Source organism: Hyperolius riggenbachi, chromosome 10, assembly GCF_040937935.1.
Source record: "Hyperolius riggenbachi isolate aHypRig1 chromosome 10, aHypRig1.pri, whole genome shotgun sequence".
Classification (NCBI taxonomy): domain Eukaryota; kingdom Metazoa; phylum Chordata; class Amphibia; order Anura; family Hyperoliidae; genus Hyperolius; species Hyperolius riggenbachi.
In genome coordinates this window covers 216,483,225-216,501,253 of record NC_090655.1, presented here as the reverse complement: position 1 = coordinate 216,501,253, position 18,029 = coordinate 216,483,225, and the positions used below count along the sequence as shown (strand labels likewise).

Sequence of the window (18,029 nt, the reverse complement as noted above, 5' to 3'; positions counted from 1 at the left end):
CAGCCGCTGAGTCTCCAATATGTCTCCAACTGGAGACATATTGGAGACCAAGCGGCTGGGCCTCTAGCGGATGCCTGGAGAGCCCTTCCTGCATTTGCCGCTCGCTCGCTCTCCCGCCGCGCATATCGGGAGGGGGCCCCCGAGGTGAGGGAGGGAGGGAGGATAGGAGTCGGGGGGCCCCCGGGAATAAAATAATAAAAAAAAAAAAAATATTAAAAAAAAAAAAAAAGAACTTAATGCCATGGGCCCCTGAAGAAAACGGAACTTCAGGGGCCCTCGTGCGGCGGCACGGCCTGCACGGCCGTATGTCCGCCCCTGGTTGGGATAATACAGGAGTATACTTTCATTTTTCTATCTGCTGTGTATTAGGTCAGAGATGTAGGTATGCCAGGCTAGCAGCTTGCTTCCTGGAGTTCTGTATGTACATGTAAATTAACTCTATCATTGTCTGCTTCTAATTAGGAAACACTTAAGAGCAGGGAATGCTAAATGGATTTGCTAGCCTCTGGCAAGGAGATGACTACTTAGTCAATAGCCAGTCAAATCCTTACTTTTGATGCTAGGAAATACTGTCACCAATGTGTTGTCACCTGTAACCTATAGTAGGGAAGTCTTTTGTTGTGTGTGTGCGAAAATTCACTCTTAAATGTGGAAGTTAGATCTCTGGAAATTGAATTATGTCTGAGATTTAATTAAACTAGTTCCCCCGTCCAAACGGGCTTGCAGCCGTAAGGCAAATATTCCAGCATAAAAGGCAGGGGCAGACACCTAAAATCAGTCCACTCCTGACGGTAGCTGAAGCTGGACTCACGGTTTAAGCAAAGTTGCTCCTGGTCCAATCAAAACTGTGTCCGTCCACAAAAACCAAGTCCAAGGTTCTTCTATCTTGATCCCTGTTTATGTTGGGTAAGCAAATAGCCTTGTGTGTATCTTTGTAACTTTTATGTTGTAACTTTTACTGTTTTTTGTAAATCTTTTGTATATATTATTTTCTGCATTGTTCCACCTTTCCCCTGGAATATTAAATCATTATTTAAGAAGTTTGACTTCTGCTGTACTAAACTAACACTCATAGCCTAGAAGAGACTGAAGTGTAACTGTGTATAAGTCCATGCTTGATTGTACGTTTGGGCAACCCTACCGTATGAGATTATAATTGCATTGTGTGTAAGGGCACTGTTGGGCTCAACAGCAGTGTGGCTAACAGTATCGTTCAGAACGACTGTTAGTGGTTTTGCTGCATTACAGTGTAACTTCCATTACAAGTCAGTGCCTTATTGTGCCGTGTTACTGTACAACTGTACTGTGTGTGTGTGTGTGTGCGTGGCGTTCCCGCATTCGGCCTAAAGCGCAAAGCTGACCCGAATACGAAAACGCGGATTGCGCGCTGAGCACTCGACAGCCGAGTGGACGTGTCTAGCAACAGCTAGTGGTGGCAGTAAGAAGCGTTTGAGGGGTCACAGCCTTGTTTTTAGCTTGAATAAGGCTGCACTCTGCTTGATCTGGTCGAACCCGAAGTCGGGAACCGTATACGCAGGCGTGCCGCGGGCCGGTTCCTGACACTCGGTAACCAGCCTCGAAGCAGGTCATTTCAGCACACACTCTAAGTCGTACTGCGCCTGACCTGGGCACCACCAAAGACGTAATGTTATTATGGCCACGCAAGGGTAATTCGGGGCTCCGGCGATCGCCAGTCCCCAAATTACTTCTCCCTCTGAGTTGCTACGAGTTGGAGGGGGATTAGTAATTAATGCCGCCCAGAATTTGTGCTGCAGCAGGGTGAGCAGTCATTTGGCTCACCCTGCGCCAAAATGACAAGTGGCGTATATCCATGTACGCATTCAGCCTTAGGCTCCACACATGAAATTCTCAGCCCTATCAAACAGATGATGGTGCTCAAGTGCTGAGAATTATTCCTGATATCCATATATGGCTCCAGAATTTCCTGTTTCTCACCAAATCTAAATATTCATTATTTTCTCGTTAATATTCATAAGCGCAGCAGCACACCAATAACTATCACTCACCTGCAGTCAGACCGGAAATCCCTGTCCACCACACCACGTCTAGAGAGAGAATGCACAAGCAGCAGCCATCACATAAGGACAGCACTTGCAACTAAGGGCCAGAGAAGAGAGGTGGACATTGTATTGTAGCCCAAATGATGCAGTTATGCCATGAAAATTGCAATTTATCAGCGCCTGCAGACAGTGGATCGATGCAGTAACTTTTCCAAGTGGGTTGATTTAACTACAACAACATGGCCGCCGCTTCTCTGCAGGCAGATGAGGTTTTGGCGAAAAGTTCTCCCTCTAGTGGTTACCTCGTGACATCATTATACTATGAACCTTGTTGCTAGGCAGCAGTTTCCTTCGTGATCTTTTGTGCTGTGTGCTTTCCACATCCAGCATTCAGCATCCTGCTGTCATAGCAACGCGATCGCGCAGAATCAATAGACTGTAAGAAGTTCTGTAGTGCATGCGGCCATTTTACTGTAGCCCAGAGGAGGAGGAGGAGGGAAGAAGAATCCTTCTAGTGTGGGTGTTGGGCTGCAGATTGGAGGTAATTATGTCTTCTTTTCCTTCAGAAGAACAGAGTGAGAGAAACAAAAGGGAGACCTCTGCAGATCACATAGAGGTGTCACGTGACCCTGTGTTGTCAGGTCACATGCCAGATGAAATAGGCACATCTTTGCATGGTGGTCCTGAGGCCTGGGATGCTAAAATTGGGGCCATTTATGATTGTCACATAAATAAAATTCTTTCTGTAGCAATGATGGCAGTTTAAGATCTCCATGTGTATGAAACTGTCAGTCAGCTTAAAATATTGCCATTTTTCATCTGGGTCAGTATTTTTAAAAGACTGACAAAAAAGCTCTCATTCACCATATTTATAACATGGCAATTATGTTGATTTCCCCTTCATTAGATCACCGGTTTCATCGTGGAAAATGTCATAGGCTTCAGTGGAATTCAAGTAATGATTGACTCAGACACTTTATTCACCAGGTTTTTTTTTAAAGATCTCATTATTATTTTTTATTTATATAGTGCCAACATCTTCCACAGTGATATACATGGTACAAAACAAATATGGTAGTAGGGAGAATAAATACATAAAACATTCAACACACTAAATCAGGACTGATGCATGTACAAATACATACATAGTTGATGTGTGGTTTGTGATGTCACTAAGGCCTCTTTTCCACAAACTGTTTCTAGGCAGTGAAATGCCTCTCAAACTCTCACAACTGCTTACTGCTGGCTGGTAACTGCTTGTCGCTGCCTGGTAACTGCTCACTGCTGCCTGGCAACTGCTTGCTGAGCACACAGCTCAACAGTTTGTGGAAAAGAGGCCTAAGGGTAGCATGGTGGCGTAGTGGTTAGTGCGCTTGCCTGGGCAGACCTGGGTCCCTGTTTTGAATCCCAGCCAGGGCACTATTTGCATGGAGGTTGTATGGTCTCCTTGTGTGTGTTTTTTTTCTCCGGGCACTCTGGTTTACTCCCAAATCCCTCAAAAACATACAGATAAGTTATTTGGCTTCCCCTAAAAAAAACTGGCCCTAGACTACGATACATACACTACACAATATATAATAATAGACATATGACTATGGTAGGGATTAGATTAATGTTACAATGCAATGTGAACGTCGCATAGACTTTTTATTGCAGTGCGGTAAGCTGCGTTATAAAAAATTTTAACGCAGCTCCACAACGTCCCACTGTGAACCTAACCTTACTCTTATGAAATGTATAATGGAGTGGCTTTTAGAGGGAGGGTAAGGAGGAGAACAATGTGCTCGGGTGAGATGACCTTTCAGCAACAAATTATAGTGACTATACACATGTCAGATTCTCGGCAGAGAATGCCAGGAAAGTGTACATTTGTTCCGTTGCTGTTACCTTACCCCACCCACCTCCTGCCTCTGCTATTTCCTGACTCCACCCACCGCCTCCTTTTGCTCTCCCCCTGTAATGCACAGGGAAGAAGTGGGCAGGGCCAGCTTTGTGCTTAGAGGGAAAGATTAGCCAATGCCCCTTCCCCGCTGATGCCAGATTACCTTTGTGCGACTGCTGTTCAGCATCTGAGCTGAATGACGTCTCACCCTGCTGTTACCGGCGGTGTTAAATACTATTCCCCCTCCGAGCTAAAGTATCTTGGAGGGAGAAGTAATTTGGGGGCCAGTGTAATGAAAAATATTGCAACCTGTAATATTTTGCAACTTGAATGGACTGTGGTTAACTGAGCATGCGCGCCTTCTTACACATTTCCTGGCTGTCATTATTTGCAACTGCCGGTGTTTAGTTCCCTCTAGGAGGGGGGTTATTAGTTGCCCACCAGGGGGGTTCTTTATTCCCTCCGAGGGGTGGGGTGGGGGGTTATTAATTGCCCAGTAGAGGAGGGTTCTGTGTGAGAATAGGGTTAGGTTGGGTTGCATTTTCTGATACAAATACATTAAAATCAATGTTTAGGTTGCACTTTCTAATAGCTACAAGTATAAATTATTTCAAAATATTATAAAGTTGCAAAACATTTCACCACACTGGCGATCACCGGCACCACCTGTGCGTGGGCATTGTAGCTATAGCGGCGCCCAACTCAGGTGTGCCGAGATGACCTGCTTCCCTGTTGAAGGCTCAGTTAGGCCCAGTGCACACCGAGCGGTTTTTGATGCGATCTGCCAACTGCATCCTCCTGTCAAACAGCTCGGTTAATGTATCTCAATGAGATGGTGCACACCAGCGGTTTGAGGATTGTAGCAAACCGCAAACGTGCCTCCTGCTGCACGTTTGTGGTTTGCAGAAGCGTTTCTGCCTCAATGTTAAGGATAGGAAAAACTTAAACCGCTCTGAAAACCACTACTTCAGAGCGGTTTGCCAGGCGTTTTTGTTACAGAAGCTGTTCAGTGCAGCTTTTACTGTAACAATTTGTGTAATCTGCTACACAAAAACGCAGCCAAAACCGCTAAGCATGTTTAGAAATCCGCTCTAAACATGCCTGGAATCGCTCTGAAATCTGCTCCCAAAACCGCTAGTGTTTTGCAGATCTGCTAGCGGTTTTGGTGTGCACTGGGCCTAACAGCTCCAGTTTCTCAGCAAGGATCAAACGCACATGACTGTTCTTAAAGATCTAATAATTTCTTGGATAACCGCTTTAGAATGATCAATTGCCTTGGGTTCTTTTGCACATGTTTTAAAACTGACTTCTTTAAAATGATTGCCATAGAATCTATCCTTCTGTATTTGGCATTAGTTATAACTTTTCATTTTATCTATTGCAGCTTGACCTTTACAAACCAGTATTAATTCTAGTGGAGCTCAGGATTGAATGCCGTGATGGAGAGAGATGGTCTGATTGTTGTTAAAGTTGAAGAAGACGAAGAAGATGAAGAAGAAGAAGAGTCAAACGCAGAAGCTGATGAGCCATATAAGGAGGATGACATATCTCCAGGGAGTCGCACAGGTGAGGAATAAACCCTAAACACATGACAGTCCTCTTTCATCTCAGGTGTGTCACTGTCATCTGCATCCACAGATTCTGAAGACACTAGAGCGACTCAGAAGGATCTTGGACCTGATGAAGAGGCAACAGATGTGAAGGTTAAAGAAGAGGAAGTTCCTATGGAGATCAGCACAGGTGAGTAATAAAGGGCTTGATTCAGTAAGCCAATTCCGCTCTAACAGTGCGAGGTAAATCTTCTTATGCTCGTTATTTTAATTAGCTGCACTTCCTAATAGCACGTGCACACTACACATGCTAGTGGCAACTTAGCGTGATCTCCTTAGCAACGGCTGCTCCTTCCCATATGCCGCGCAATAGTGATGTGTACCGGCCGTGCTAGTGAAGTATCGCGGCCGCTATAAATCACTATCACATGGCATATAGGAAGGAGCGGCCATTGCTTAGGAGGGCATGCTACGTTGCACTAGGGCGCGTAGCATGCCCGCGCTATCGGGAAGTGCCGCTAGTTTAAATAAAGAGCATAAGAAGATTTACCTCACAGTGAAAGTCACATATTCTCCTTGTCATCACAGTGATCACTTCTTTTCATAATAGAGCATCTGGTCGTCTTTATCCTTTGTCATTAGAGCTTTTTCCATGCATGATGTGTGCAAGTGAAGATTTTTTTCTTCTTTTTGTGGCTACAGGCTAATATCCATTACATGGAGTCCCCAACTTATGAACATCCGATGTACAAATGACCTGCCGACTTTTCCCAGTGTTGGGGACTCCCTGTCCCAGCGCTTGCCTCATCTGCTCTAGGTGCCTCCACGTGATGAGCAGACCTCTTCTTATCCTCACAGCTTCCTCTAGTGCCAGTGTTGGTATGCTCTAGATCAGTGATGACTAACCTTGGCACTCCAGCTGTGACAAAACTACAATTCCCATCATGCCTCTGCCTCCCCGAGTTGTGCTTAGAGCTGTCAGAGTATTGCAATGCCTCATGGGACTTGTAGTTCCACCACAGCTGGAGTTCCAACGTTAGCCATCACTGCTCTAGATTGTTAGTGTCTCCTTAATATGATGACGTAATCATAATTATCACGCTAGTGATGCATTACTCATGCTCATTAGCTCTGAAAACAGCTAATGGAGAATGGTACAGTCCTTTTCCAAGCTGGATAGCACATTATTATAAGGCAACTGCACATGTGTCTGAAATCTGCTGACCATCAGCTGTTTTTAGAGCTATTGCGCATGCGTCACGCTAACAATGTAAGGCATACTGACACCACACCTGCTTTTCCTGCATGTTGCGTGTAATGATGCGATCAGGAGGTGCGCTCATCGGTGTAGGCGTCTGAAGCAGGTGAGAGGAGTGCTCCTTCTGTTGGGCAAAGGTCTGCACTGGGTTGGGGGAGCAGAGTGGGACAGATAGAGGCACAAGAGGGGCAGAGAAGAGGCACATGCAGACAGAAGAGGCACAAGAGGGGCAGAGAAGAGGCACATGCAGACAGAAAAGGCACAGGGGGACACAGAAGAGGAAAAAAGGGAACAGTAGGAGGCACAAAAGGGGACAGAAGGAGGCATGGGGGGCAGAAGGAGGAATGGAAGGACAGAGGTGGCATAGTAGAGGCACTTGGGGAAGAGGGGAATAGTGGGGGGCACAGAGGACATACAGGGGACAGAGATGGCACAGCAGGAATGTTGAACTCTAGTCCCCAAGGGCCGAGGTCCTCACACATTTTTGACACAGGTCAAATTAATCGATGTAGCTGAATCATTTCTCCATTTCTTTGTCCATCTTAAACACTGGACGGGATATGGCCCTCAAAGACTGGAATTTGACACCAGTGTGGCACAGTATTCCGGCTTAAGAACGCGTATTCTCTTTTCTGGCCACCACTATATATACTTGAGACTATATCTTGCAAAAAAGAGATAAAGGTTGTTATAGTGGAAAGGACAATGTGCATTGAGCTCGGCCCACCCAGAAACACATGAGAGAGCTTCCTTGATTGTAGATATTCAGAGAAGATTCTAACAGCTCACTGATTTCACTTGTTGTTTTCTTGTTTCCTCCAGATGGTCGATACAGAAGGTTTAGCGAGGAGGAACAGCCCCTGAGCTCTTCAGGTGATGAAGCAGAAGATGATAACACCAAGATCCCAGCAGAATCTTCTAGAGAAAACCCAGCTGCCCCCAATCTCAGCCCAGTTTTCCCCACTACATATTTAGCCCCTGGCCCCTCTACCACACAGCTGGCATATTTTTTCCCTGCACCAACTCCCGTTACACGTCGTAAATACCGTAAACGTCCTAAAAAGTTCCCATGTACTGAGTGTGGCAAAAGCTTTGACCAGAGAACAAAATTGGTGGCCCATGAACGTTCTCATACAGGGGAAAGGCCATTTTCCTGTCCAGAGTGCGGGAAAGACTTTGCGCAAAAAGCCCATCTTGTTTCCCATCAGAAGATCCATTCAGGCGAGAAGCCTTATACATGTCCAGAGTGTGGGAAAAGCTTTATAGAAAAAGCCCTCCTAAGCCGACATCAAAAATTTCATGCGGGGATAAGGCCGTTTCTATGTGCAATATGCGGAAGACGTTTTTTTCAGAAAGGCGACGCTCTCAAGCATGTTAGGATACACACGGGGGAGAACCCATATTCTTGTACTGAATGTGGTCAGTCATTTCCATACAAGGCCCGCCTTGACCGACACTTACTAAGTCACACGGGTGAGAAACCATTTTCATGTTCTCATTGCGGAAGAGGATTTGCCTATAAAGGTCTCCTCCTTGCTCATGAAAGAACGCACACTGATGAGAAACCCTACTCATGTTCTGTATGTGGGAAATCTTTCTCCCAGAAGTCCAATCTGGCTAGCCATGAACGAACTCATACGGGGGAAAAACCGTTTACATGCTCAGAGTGTGGGAAGAGTTTTACAAGGAAAGCCACTCTTATTGGTCACCAGAATACACACAAGCGGAAACGATTTGTGCAGCTGAGGATTAGGGAAGAGGGATCTCCTGAACTGATGCAAAGCGCAGATGTGTCAGCGACCGAACAGGGCAGCCTACCTCAGCCAGTGGAAAAATAATTCAAAGCATCTGCCATTGAGCAGTAAGCATAAAGCTGTGGAGATAAAGAGTAGATGAAGGTAGACACTACTATTATGAAATGCTAATGATATTCGAATAGTTGTGTGAACCATATTGTGTGGGCCTTATATTTTATTACCATGGTGTTGCTAAAGCTATGTACATACACTAGATTGAAGGTGCTCTAAACCAACGTTAAACAATGGTTCACCCAGTTATCATTTAAAATAAGAGCAGCATAACGACTTCAAAATTTAACGATTGCCAAAGGTTCTCGGGCATTTCGAGCGCTCTACCCGGTGGATCCATTTGGGAGATAATTGTTAGCACTCAACAGTGTGTATAGAGCTCAGGACATTTACAACAGTGTGTCTGCAAAGTGTGGCTGTGTGGAAAGAAGGAATTACATACCATAACAACAACAACAACAACAAATAAGATTTGTAAAGCGCTTTTCTCCCGTGGGACTCAAAGCGCATAAGCATGGCTCAGACCATCGTGGTACAGAGGAAGAAATTTTATAAATCTGGAAATGCCAGGCTAAACAGGTGGCTTTTCAGTCTGGATTTGAATAGCTCCAGGGATGGTGCTGTCTTTACTGGGTGTGGTAGGGAGTTCCAGAGAGTAGGGGCAGCATGGCAGAAGGCTCTATCTCCAGATTTTTTGAGGTGCACTCTGGGAGTGACCAAGTTTATAGAACTTGCTGATCTGAGGTTGTGAGAGGTGTGGTGCAGCTTCAGCAAGTCCTTCATGTATCCAGGGCCTAGACTGTGCAGGGATTTGAATGTCAGCAGTCCAATCTTGAAGAGTATTCTCCATTCTACTGGTAGCCAGTGCAGTGAGCGAAGGATCGGTGTAATATGACAGTGGCGAGGCTGGTTTGTTAGCAATCTGGCAGCAGAATTCTGCACTAATTGCAGGCGGCGCAGGTCCTTTTTGGGGAGGCCAACATAAAGGGCATTGCAGTAGTCCAGACGTGATGTGATGAAGGCGTGGACTAGGGTTGGAAGATCCTCTGGGGGAATCAGATGTTTAATCTTTGCAATGTTCTTCAGATGAAAGAAGGAGGATTTAACTACAGATGAAATTTGGTTTCTGAAATTCAATTCCCCATCGATTAGTACGCCAAGGCTGCGCACAAAGTTGGAGCTGTTTATGTCTGAATTCCCAATCCTGATTGGTGTTGCTTTAGGATAGAGCTGTTTTGATGGCGGGCACTGGCTTTGGACAAACAGGACCTCAGTTTTGTCAGCATTCAGTTTCAACCAGTTATCATTCATCCATGCCTGTAGCTCAGCTAAGCAAGAGTTTATTTTTGGGGTAGGGTCTGTTCCACCAGGTTTGAAGGACAGGTATAGCTGTGTGTCATCGGCGTAGCAGTGGTACGTCAGGCCATGTCGTTGGATAAGTGTGCCGAGTGGCAACATGTAGATTGCAAACAGCAGAGGGGATAGGATTGATCCTTGTGGCACTCCGAATTGTAGAGGTGCAGGTTTGGACATTATGGGTCCTAGGGATACTCTCTGTGTTCTGTCAGTCAGGAATGATCTGAACCACTGGAGGACTGATCCACTGATGCCACAGTACTCCTGCAGTCTGTTAAGCAGGATTTCATGGTCAACTGTATCAAAAGCCGCTGAGAGATCCAACAGGATTAGGATGGAGCATTCCCCTCTGTCCCTTGCCATGAGCAGATCGTTGCAGACTTGGATGAGGGCTGTTTCACAGCTGTGGTGTTTCTTAAAGCCAGATTGTAGAGGGTCCAGGATGTTGTTTACTGACAGCCAGGTTTCAAGTTGCAGATAGACAGCCTTTTCAATAACTTTACCTAAGAAGGGGAGGTTGGAGACAGGTCTGTAGTTGCTCATAGCATCTGGATCCATGGAAGGTTTTTTAAGAAGGGGCTTGATGATTCCTTCTTTTAGAGAGGTAGGAAACCTCCCTGCTTGTAGAGAGCAATTTACTATTTTGTGAAATGCTGGACCAAGCAGGTCAGGGCATTTCAGCATATGTTTAGTTGGTCCAGGGTCCAGGTCGCAGGTTGTCTGGCGGAGGCGACGGAGGATGTCTGAGATCTCTTCCTCACTAATACTTTTGAAGTCAGTCCAGGGTGTTAGGTTGTTTTTGCAGCTATTTCCAGGAGTTGCATGAGTCTTGGGTGCTGTGGATTGAATGAGAGACCGAATGGAGGATACTTTGTCAGCAAAGTAGCACGCAAATTTCTCACATAGCTCCTTTGAGGGAGTTATAGTAGGTTTTAGACAGGATGGGTTACATAGTCTATCAACTGTGCGGAATAGTTGGGCTGGTCTGTTGGCGGCCTTTGCGATCTCCTGTGATAGGTAGAAGGATTTTTTCTTGGTGATCGCATTTTGGTAGTTTTCCAGGTGAGAGACAAGGGTGTGTTTATCTTTTGAATTCTGGGATTTTCGCCACTTCCTTTCTAGTCTGCGCACTTCTTTCTTCATGTCCTTTAGTGAGCTGTCAAACCACCGTGCATGGTGAAGTGGTGTAGACTGTTTAATGCGAACTGGAGCAAGGGCGTCATAGGCAGATGACACTGCATGGTTGTACATCAGGACCATGGAGTCTGGGTCTGCGCAATGATTGGTTAATGCGTCAAAGTTGAGGGTATTCTGAACGTGCTGGGGTGAGACATCTTTCAGTGGACGGTATTTTATGAGTTCTTTCCCTCTGTGTTTTATCGCTGGTGCTGTCAGAGAGAAGTGGATGGTGTGGTGGTCTGACCATACCACTGGGTTTATATCTATGTGTGATATTAAAAGTCCGGAATGAAATATAAGATCCAGGGTGTGCCCTTTCGTGTGGGTGGGGAGGTTGACAGCCTGAGAGAGACCCAGTTCATTCATTATGAGAAGTAGTTCACTTCCTAGGTGGGAGTCGTGATCATCCACCCATGCATTGAAGTCTCCCAGGATGATCCATCTAGGGTGTTCCACTGTTAGGCAGGATAAGAGTTCAGATATTTCCTTAAGAAAGACTGGACCATTTTTTTGGGGGGGGCGGTATATGAGCAATATGTTGATGTTTACTTCTGCTGACAGTTGGGCTGCAATACATTCAAAGGTTTCAGTGGGGCCTATGGGCAGGGGCCTTATGTTCAAAGAGGATCTGAAGCATATGGCAACCCCCCCACCCTTGCGGACTTGTCTCTCACAGTGCAAAACTGAATAATTGGTCGGCACGGTTGCTTCAAGAGTTGGGCCTGCATGCTTCCCAAGCCAGGTCTCTGTCAAAAAGGTCAAATCAGAGAGCTCTATTAGGTCATGTATAGTTGCAGTCTTATTATTTATCGATCTGGCATTGCAGAGTGTGGCTGTGATTGAGCTTTGCTGGGGATGTTTTTTAGGCTTCACTGTCAAAGTTGTTATCCTTTGCCTGGTGTTGCTTCCCTGGTGTTTATTTTTGGATCCACTACCTCTCCGCCCCCTTATTCTTTAGAGGGCAGGCAGAGAAAAGGTCCTTTGATGAGTATTTGTATGTTGACATTAGAGAGAAGGCTTGGTGTGTTCAGCAGTGGTAAGCTTCATGGAGGATTTCAATCCAGTTTATATCTCTGCCATCCAAAGTAATCCGATTGTTCTGGTTGGTTGTAGTTGTAGCCTTAGTCGTGGTGGGTGGAATTCCTCTGTATTTTGAGTCCAGTTTCAGCACAAATAGGTTTAAAGGTGTAGAAATCTGAGACAAGGTCTGGAGCAGCTTAAGAGAGCTGCAGCCCGGCTGGGCGCGCTCAGGCAAATAACCCTCATTGTTCCACAACCATCGGTTGCATTTGGTGTACATCAGATGTTTTAATGTCTGTATTGGATTGCAGATCCATCTTTCATCGTTTATTTCGAGCAACTTTAGTGTGTGTATGTAGCATTAGAGGTTAGACTTGACTACTTTTTAGCTTTAGGTGTTCATTAAGGAAATGAATAACCTGCTGGCTCACTAAATCTCTTGAAGACTTCATTGGCCAAATTTCATGTAGTAATGTGTCTCCGCCCTTATTAGTATTACCTGTATGTACTGTACAAAGTGCCAAGTTATTGAGCAGTGCTTTGCAGACTACATTTACCATTCACTCAGTGTTCCTCAAAAGAGTATACAACTGTAATGTCTCTGCCACACCCAACAGCTGATGTTTGGTGTGAGCCAGCCAACTCACCATGGTGTTTGTGGTTGTGGGAGGGAAGTTACAGAAACAACAAGATTCCATTCGGCCAGTGTCCCTGGTTGGATGCTATCTCTTGTAGCTTGGTTCCCCATCTAGGTTATCAAGTCTACTTTATGAAGGACCTACTGAGTGAAAAATAGTGACACCATCATTTGGATTTGTAATGGAAGAAGCCTTTGGCCAGAATTGATGGGTATAAATGACTTCTGGAGCCTCTAAGAGGTATAGGAACTTGTATTATCCAGCTTGTCAGTACCCATGTGAAAAATAAATAACAGTTTGGGATGTATTTACCTTTAAGGTAGGTGCACACTGAGGAACAGGATCACCAACCCTGAGGAACAAGATTTTTCAAGTATTGCCAGTAATACTGCTCTTCCTTGAGCATTAGTGAGCACTGGCCATTTCTATCATCAGTTGTTTCTTACTGTAAAACCGGTGCCTATCTGCCATCCTTTGTAGTTCAGTGTTAGCTGTCAAATGAGATTAACACTTAAAATAGGGCTCTCTAAGAACTGCCCTCTTTAGTATTACATTAGCCTGGTATGCCCTTATAGCAACAGATAAAAGGGTAAGTTGTAAGATATTCATAACCACCTAACCAATAAAGAAAAACTAAGTTTTAAATATGTTAATAATCTATGTAGCTGAATTTGGTCACTAGTGGTAGGATGTAGCAGAGTAACAAAATGTTGCACTCCCATTTGACATCATTTTGTGGCACTAATTGCAGAAATTACTTGAAAGTCTGAGCAACTGATTAAAGGAAACCACCAAAAATTGGGATTTCCAAAGGTAAGATACATTCACCATAGCTCCAAGAACATTCAAGTTCGAAGCCCATCCAGAATGTTGAGACCTTCTCATAACAACTGTTTCAAATCGGCTGGGGTCTCTGGAGCAACAAGAAGGTAATTGTTGATTTCATCCTATCTACAAGCCTCCAACACTAACTCTTTGCAAGAAGAACTACCCTAAATAAAGTTGGAAAACACAATGAATCAGTGTATGTGGCCTACGGAAGAATGAAGGCATGTCAGGGTAAATCAAGGCCATGGATGACATTTGTTAACATTCAGCAGGTGTTTACAGCGAGTTAAAGTGGTTAGGGTATGCTTTGACATTATTCAGGAGGTGGAGCATGTCTGGGTAAGATATTGATAGAATAGGAAAATGAGTAATGGCAATGCAATCTAACACTTCAACCACTCCCAACAGAGGACTGGATTGGTTATTCTGGGTTTGTAGTGAGGAAGAGAGATGATAGTATATTGCACAATCCCATTATTGTATTACAGTATGTGCTCCCCCAAGGCTGTGTGTAGCAAACATTGCCAGAAGTGTCCTGGGAATGCACAGTTTCGATTCTTTCCTAACCGTGAATGCCGAGGATGCTTTTGCCCATGGCTGCTGTGCAGAAGTAGGATACACAGGGTCATGCTGAGTGGACTGCATGTGCCAGGCTCCAACTACAGGTGAACTAAGGAAAGTGACTAGAAGTGGTTAATAAACACTTAAGATGAGTTGTTGGAACATGGCCGCCTTGTATGATTTTTACTTGACAATTATTCTAGGTCGTACATATCAAACTCCGGCCCGGAGGCCAAATCGGACCCTCTCAGAGCCATTAAATTTGACCCTCAAGTGGTTTCCCCACTTTGCCTTGTATTTGGCCCACTCTAGACCACCAGAGAAGCTACTATATTGGAGGTGAAGCCCTAGAACTCCAGGAAAGCCATACGAGGGACGTAGGAGGGAAGCACTAAACACTAGGGAACTGTATGGGGAGGGTGGGGGCCTCGACTTGATACCAGGGAACTGTATAGGGGAGGGTGGACCACTAGACACCAGGGAACTGTATAGGGGTTGGAGGGTGGCCATTAGATACCTGGGATCTTTATAAGGGAGGAAGGTGGACAGTAGACATTAAGGTTGGCCCGCGACTAAGTCCTAGTGTATGATTTCGGCCCACTTTGAGTTTGACACCCCTGTTCTAGATCCTCTAAATCTTTTTCTTGGGAATTGCCGTTTTAAGACATAGGCCCATATGCAATTAACTTTTTATCCCAGGAGATCATTTTCATATTCTCTTTGAAACACGGTAACTTTAAGCATTTTACAATTGAAAAACCTAAACGTTGGTGAGAAAGTACTATCAAAATTATTTTTAGTATTTTCCTGTTTGCTGGTGGTTTAAAATGCATTTAATGATAAGGTGTAAAAATATCACCTAAAAGAACATTCAGGAGAAAAAGTAAACTGCATATGGGCCATAATAGTGCACTAAAAATCGGGATATTGATGTGTGGAAGAGAAGTATGAAAAGGATACCCATCTGTGATGGAACTTAGCAAGTGAACTGACAGTATTTATATATATATTCTCATTATTGTGTTATCATTTAGCCATTGATGAGGATTCTTCTCAGAGATGCTTTGAGAAACTGCGTTTACGAGATCTATACTAGCTCACTATTAATGGAGTTTGAGAAGTATGTGTGTTGGAGTGTTTGTATGGGAAGGGGGTTGTGTATGGGAAGGGGGTTGGAAGGTAAAACGCTAAATACAATAATCTAGACATGAGCTGTGGAAGTAGATAAGAACTTTTTTTTTCGAGAATTTGGGAATATCGGTTGAATTTTGTAGTAAAATATATTGACTGTCTAAGCACAAAAACACTACCTATAGGAAGTGGGCATCATTTCTACGAGCTGAATCTGTTTTGGTGCCACTACATTAGCCCATTCTACATCGATAGTCACATAACGAACATCTTATAGGCGATTTATCTAATAAATGACCATGGAGGCGAAAGTGACTCATCCCCATAACTGTGAAAATCAATACTTAATGCATGAGAACAGAACTTGTAGAAATTTGTTGTGGTGTCTTTGAGAACATGTCCTCTCTTCGTCATCCTAATTGGTGGAGTTTGATTTCAAGAAACTCCAGAGAAACCAACCAACCCTGATAGTTCTTCTGTGATGTGAACGTGTAATTATCTTTGTCCGCATCTTGCTTTTCGTTGAACCATTTTAAAAACAAAAAGTTTCTGACCATTTCAGGTCTGTGCCAGGAAATTAAGCGTCCTTTTGAGGGTTCCAAATAAAACTGATGATTGCACACTCAGTTCTGTTCAACAATATCTCAACCCTCATCAACAAAGAATTGCTTTGATTACATATTTTGTGACATCTGTTTTGTATCATTCAGCGCTCTGGATGAGAAGTCTAACCTGACATTTGTTTACAGATTTTATTTTTTCACACTAGAGGGTTTTTTAAGCACACCTGACCTGAGACAAAGCTATCTATGGTAAGTTCATTCTGGATCCACATACTTGTTTGTGTTTTCTGTTCCACTCTTCACTGCCCCAATTCCTCCTTGAAAAATGTGACTTTTGGCTACAGTCACATTTTCGGACAGGAAGAGGCAGGCTTGCTGCAATGTTATCTCCTAACACCCTGCTATTCCCACCTGTTCCTCTTATGCTAGGTACACACAGGTACAGTTTTCTGTTAGATTCTTCTGTTAGATTTACCTACAACATGGAAAAAAGCTATCTGGCAGGTAAATCTAAGAGAAAATCTAACAGAAAATTGTATGGTGTGTACCTAGCATTAAGAGGAGGACATGGGAAAGTGATAAGAAGGATGCCTGCCTTTTCCTGTCTGCAAAGCAAGAACATACCTCTGTGTTTACCTCAGGTAGCTTTGCCTCGGGGTAAAGTATACTTTAAAACACAAACCTCAAGAAAATATTATTTAGCGTTATGGCACTGTGGAAAGTGTTTGGAACCTCTTTTGAGGTTTGACTGTTATCTGTGTCACCACCCGGAACAAGTGAATTTATTTCCTGTCTTAGGAATCTTCTTGGGTCTCTAAGGCTCTACTCTGAACCCTGTTAGTCTCTGGGATAAGAAGTAAGGGACAACAATAAAGACTTAATGGGGGCTCTAACATTTCTCTATGGATTTTATTTTTTCATATCCTGAAACTGGGTTTGATAGTTTTCTCCTAGCATCACTTGTTGTGTCACTGACATCTATAAAAAATAAAGAGGACCTGTGTTTTAGCAGTTTTCTTGTGTTTCACTTTTTTGTTCAACAGGATCAGGAGACAATTGAAAGAACTGACCCTATGTTCACGTCACATTCCACAGATTCAGTCTAATGAGAAGACATCGTAAATCTGTGGAATGTGATGTTCAAGCAGAGGATTGGTCTTCTCTTTTGGTCATTAATTACCGAGCATCCCTGTGGAACCTTCTTGATTTTGTAATTAGGCATCTAATGACATTTATTGCAGAACAAAGTATCCCCTTTTTAATGTCCAGTGTATATAAGCTGTGTTTTAAGATTTGTCAGTGTTCAGGAATCAGTCTGAGGAAGGCTTCATAGCTGAAAGCTTACCGCTTTTCTTCTTGGTTAGCCAATAAATGGTATCCCGATTCAAAACTTCTTGCTTTTACTGATGGCTAACACGGTACAACACTCTACTGCTTCCAAGGGAATAAATATGGCTTAGAACCTTCTCTACCTGCTTCAGGTTCTGTGATTGCTGTGCATGTGATAGTGGCTTTGTACAGAAGGACTTGAAACTTGCTTCCTAACGTTATGAAATGTGCGGGACGTCTTTTAGTGCAATGTAATGCGTACATGTGATGAACCCATGTTAAGATGACTCAGAGCTGCCACTGCGGTGCAAAAGCCCCCATCTCAGCCAGCAATAATGAAATTGCCAAATTAAAAGTTACTTACCTCAGTAGGGGGAAGCTTCTGGCTTCTCCAGAGGTTTTTCGAGTCCTTCTCCAGTGAAACATACTTGACCCAGCGGGTCAAATGTGTCTCTTCTGTCTGGTATGGGCATGTGTGAGTACTAGTGCAGGTTCTAGTAACAAATTCAATAAATTTACCTCCCATTAAAAAGCATCATTAGGGGCCATTTATTGCTGCCAAATGTCCCCCCAGGGTCTCTGAGCCGGCTTTTGGGACTCCCAGATCACTTCCCAATGTAACTGTGCACCCCTGCAATGTCTTCGGCAGACTAGTGTCTGTTCTTCTCTGTGACCCATAGAATGATATTAGGCAATAACATGCACCGGGTCATAGAGGAGAGTCGCCCTTGAGGAAGATGAAGACAGGCGTGAATGGAGTCACCGAGTGACAGAGGAGAGGGCCTGCTGGGACGTGAGATTCTACTCTGCCAAAGACGCTGCAGGAGCCCCGGGGAACACAGTTGAGTTGGGGGGGGTGGGCAGCCGGTTTGTGGCACTGGGACAATTGCCCAGGTTGGCCATAT

The 18,029-nt window shown here is 44.3% G+C and overlaps 2 protein-coding genes across 2 annotated transcripts in view; one reads left to right on the top strand and one right to left on the bottom strand.

The window, feature by feature from the left end:
* Positions 1-18,029, bottom strand: part of LOC137536808 (zinc finger protein 850-like) — a 95,405-nt gene that overhangs the window by 17,752 nt on the left and 59,624 nt on the right. The gene's annotated exons all lie outside the window — the stretch shown is intronic.
* LOC137534500 (zinc finger protein OZF-like) lies at positions 2,407-9,778 on the top strand. Its single transcript, XM_068256026.1, has 4 exons — positions 2,407-2,562; positions 5,288-5,469; positions 5,542-5,643; positions 7,534-9,778. The coding sequence occupies exons 2-4, from the start codon at positions 5,343-5,345 to the stop codon at positions 8,547-8,549; spliced, it is 1,245 nt and encodes a 414-aa protein (XP_068112127.1). The 5' UTR covers positions 2,407-2,562; positions 5,288-5,342; the 3' UTR covers positions 8,550-9,778.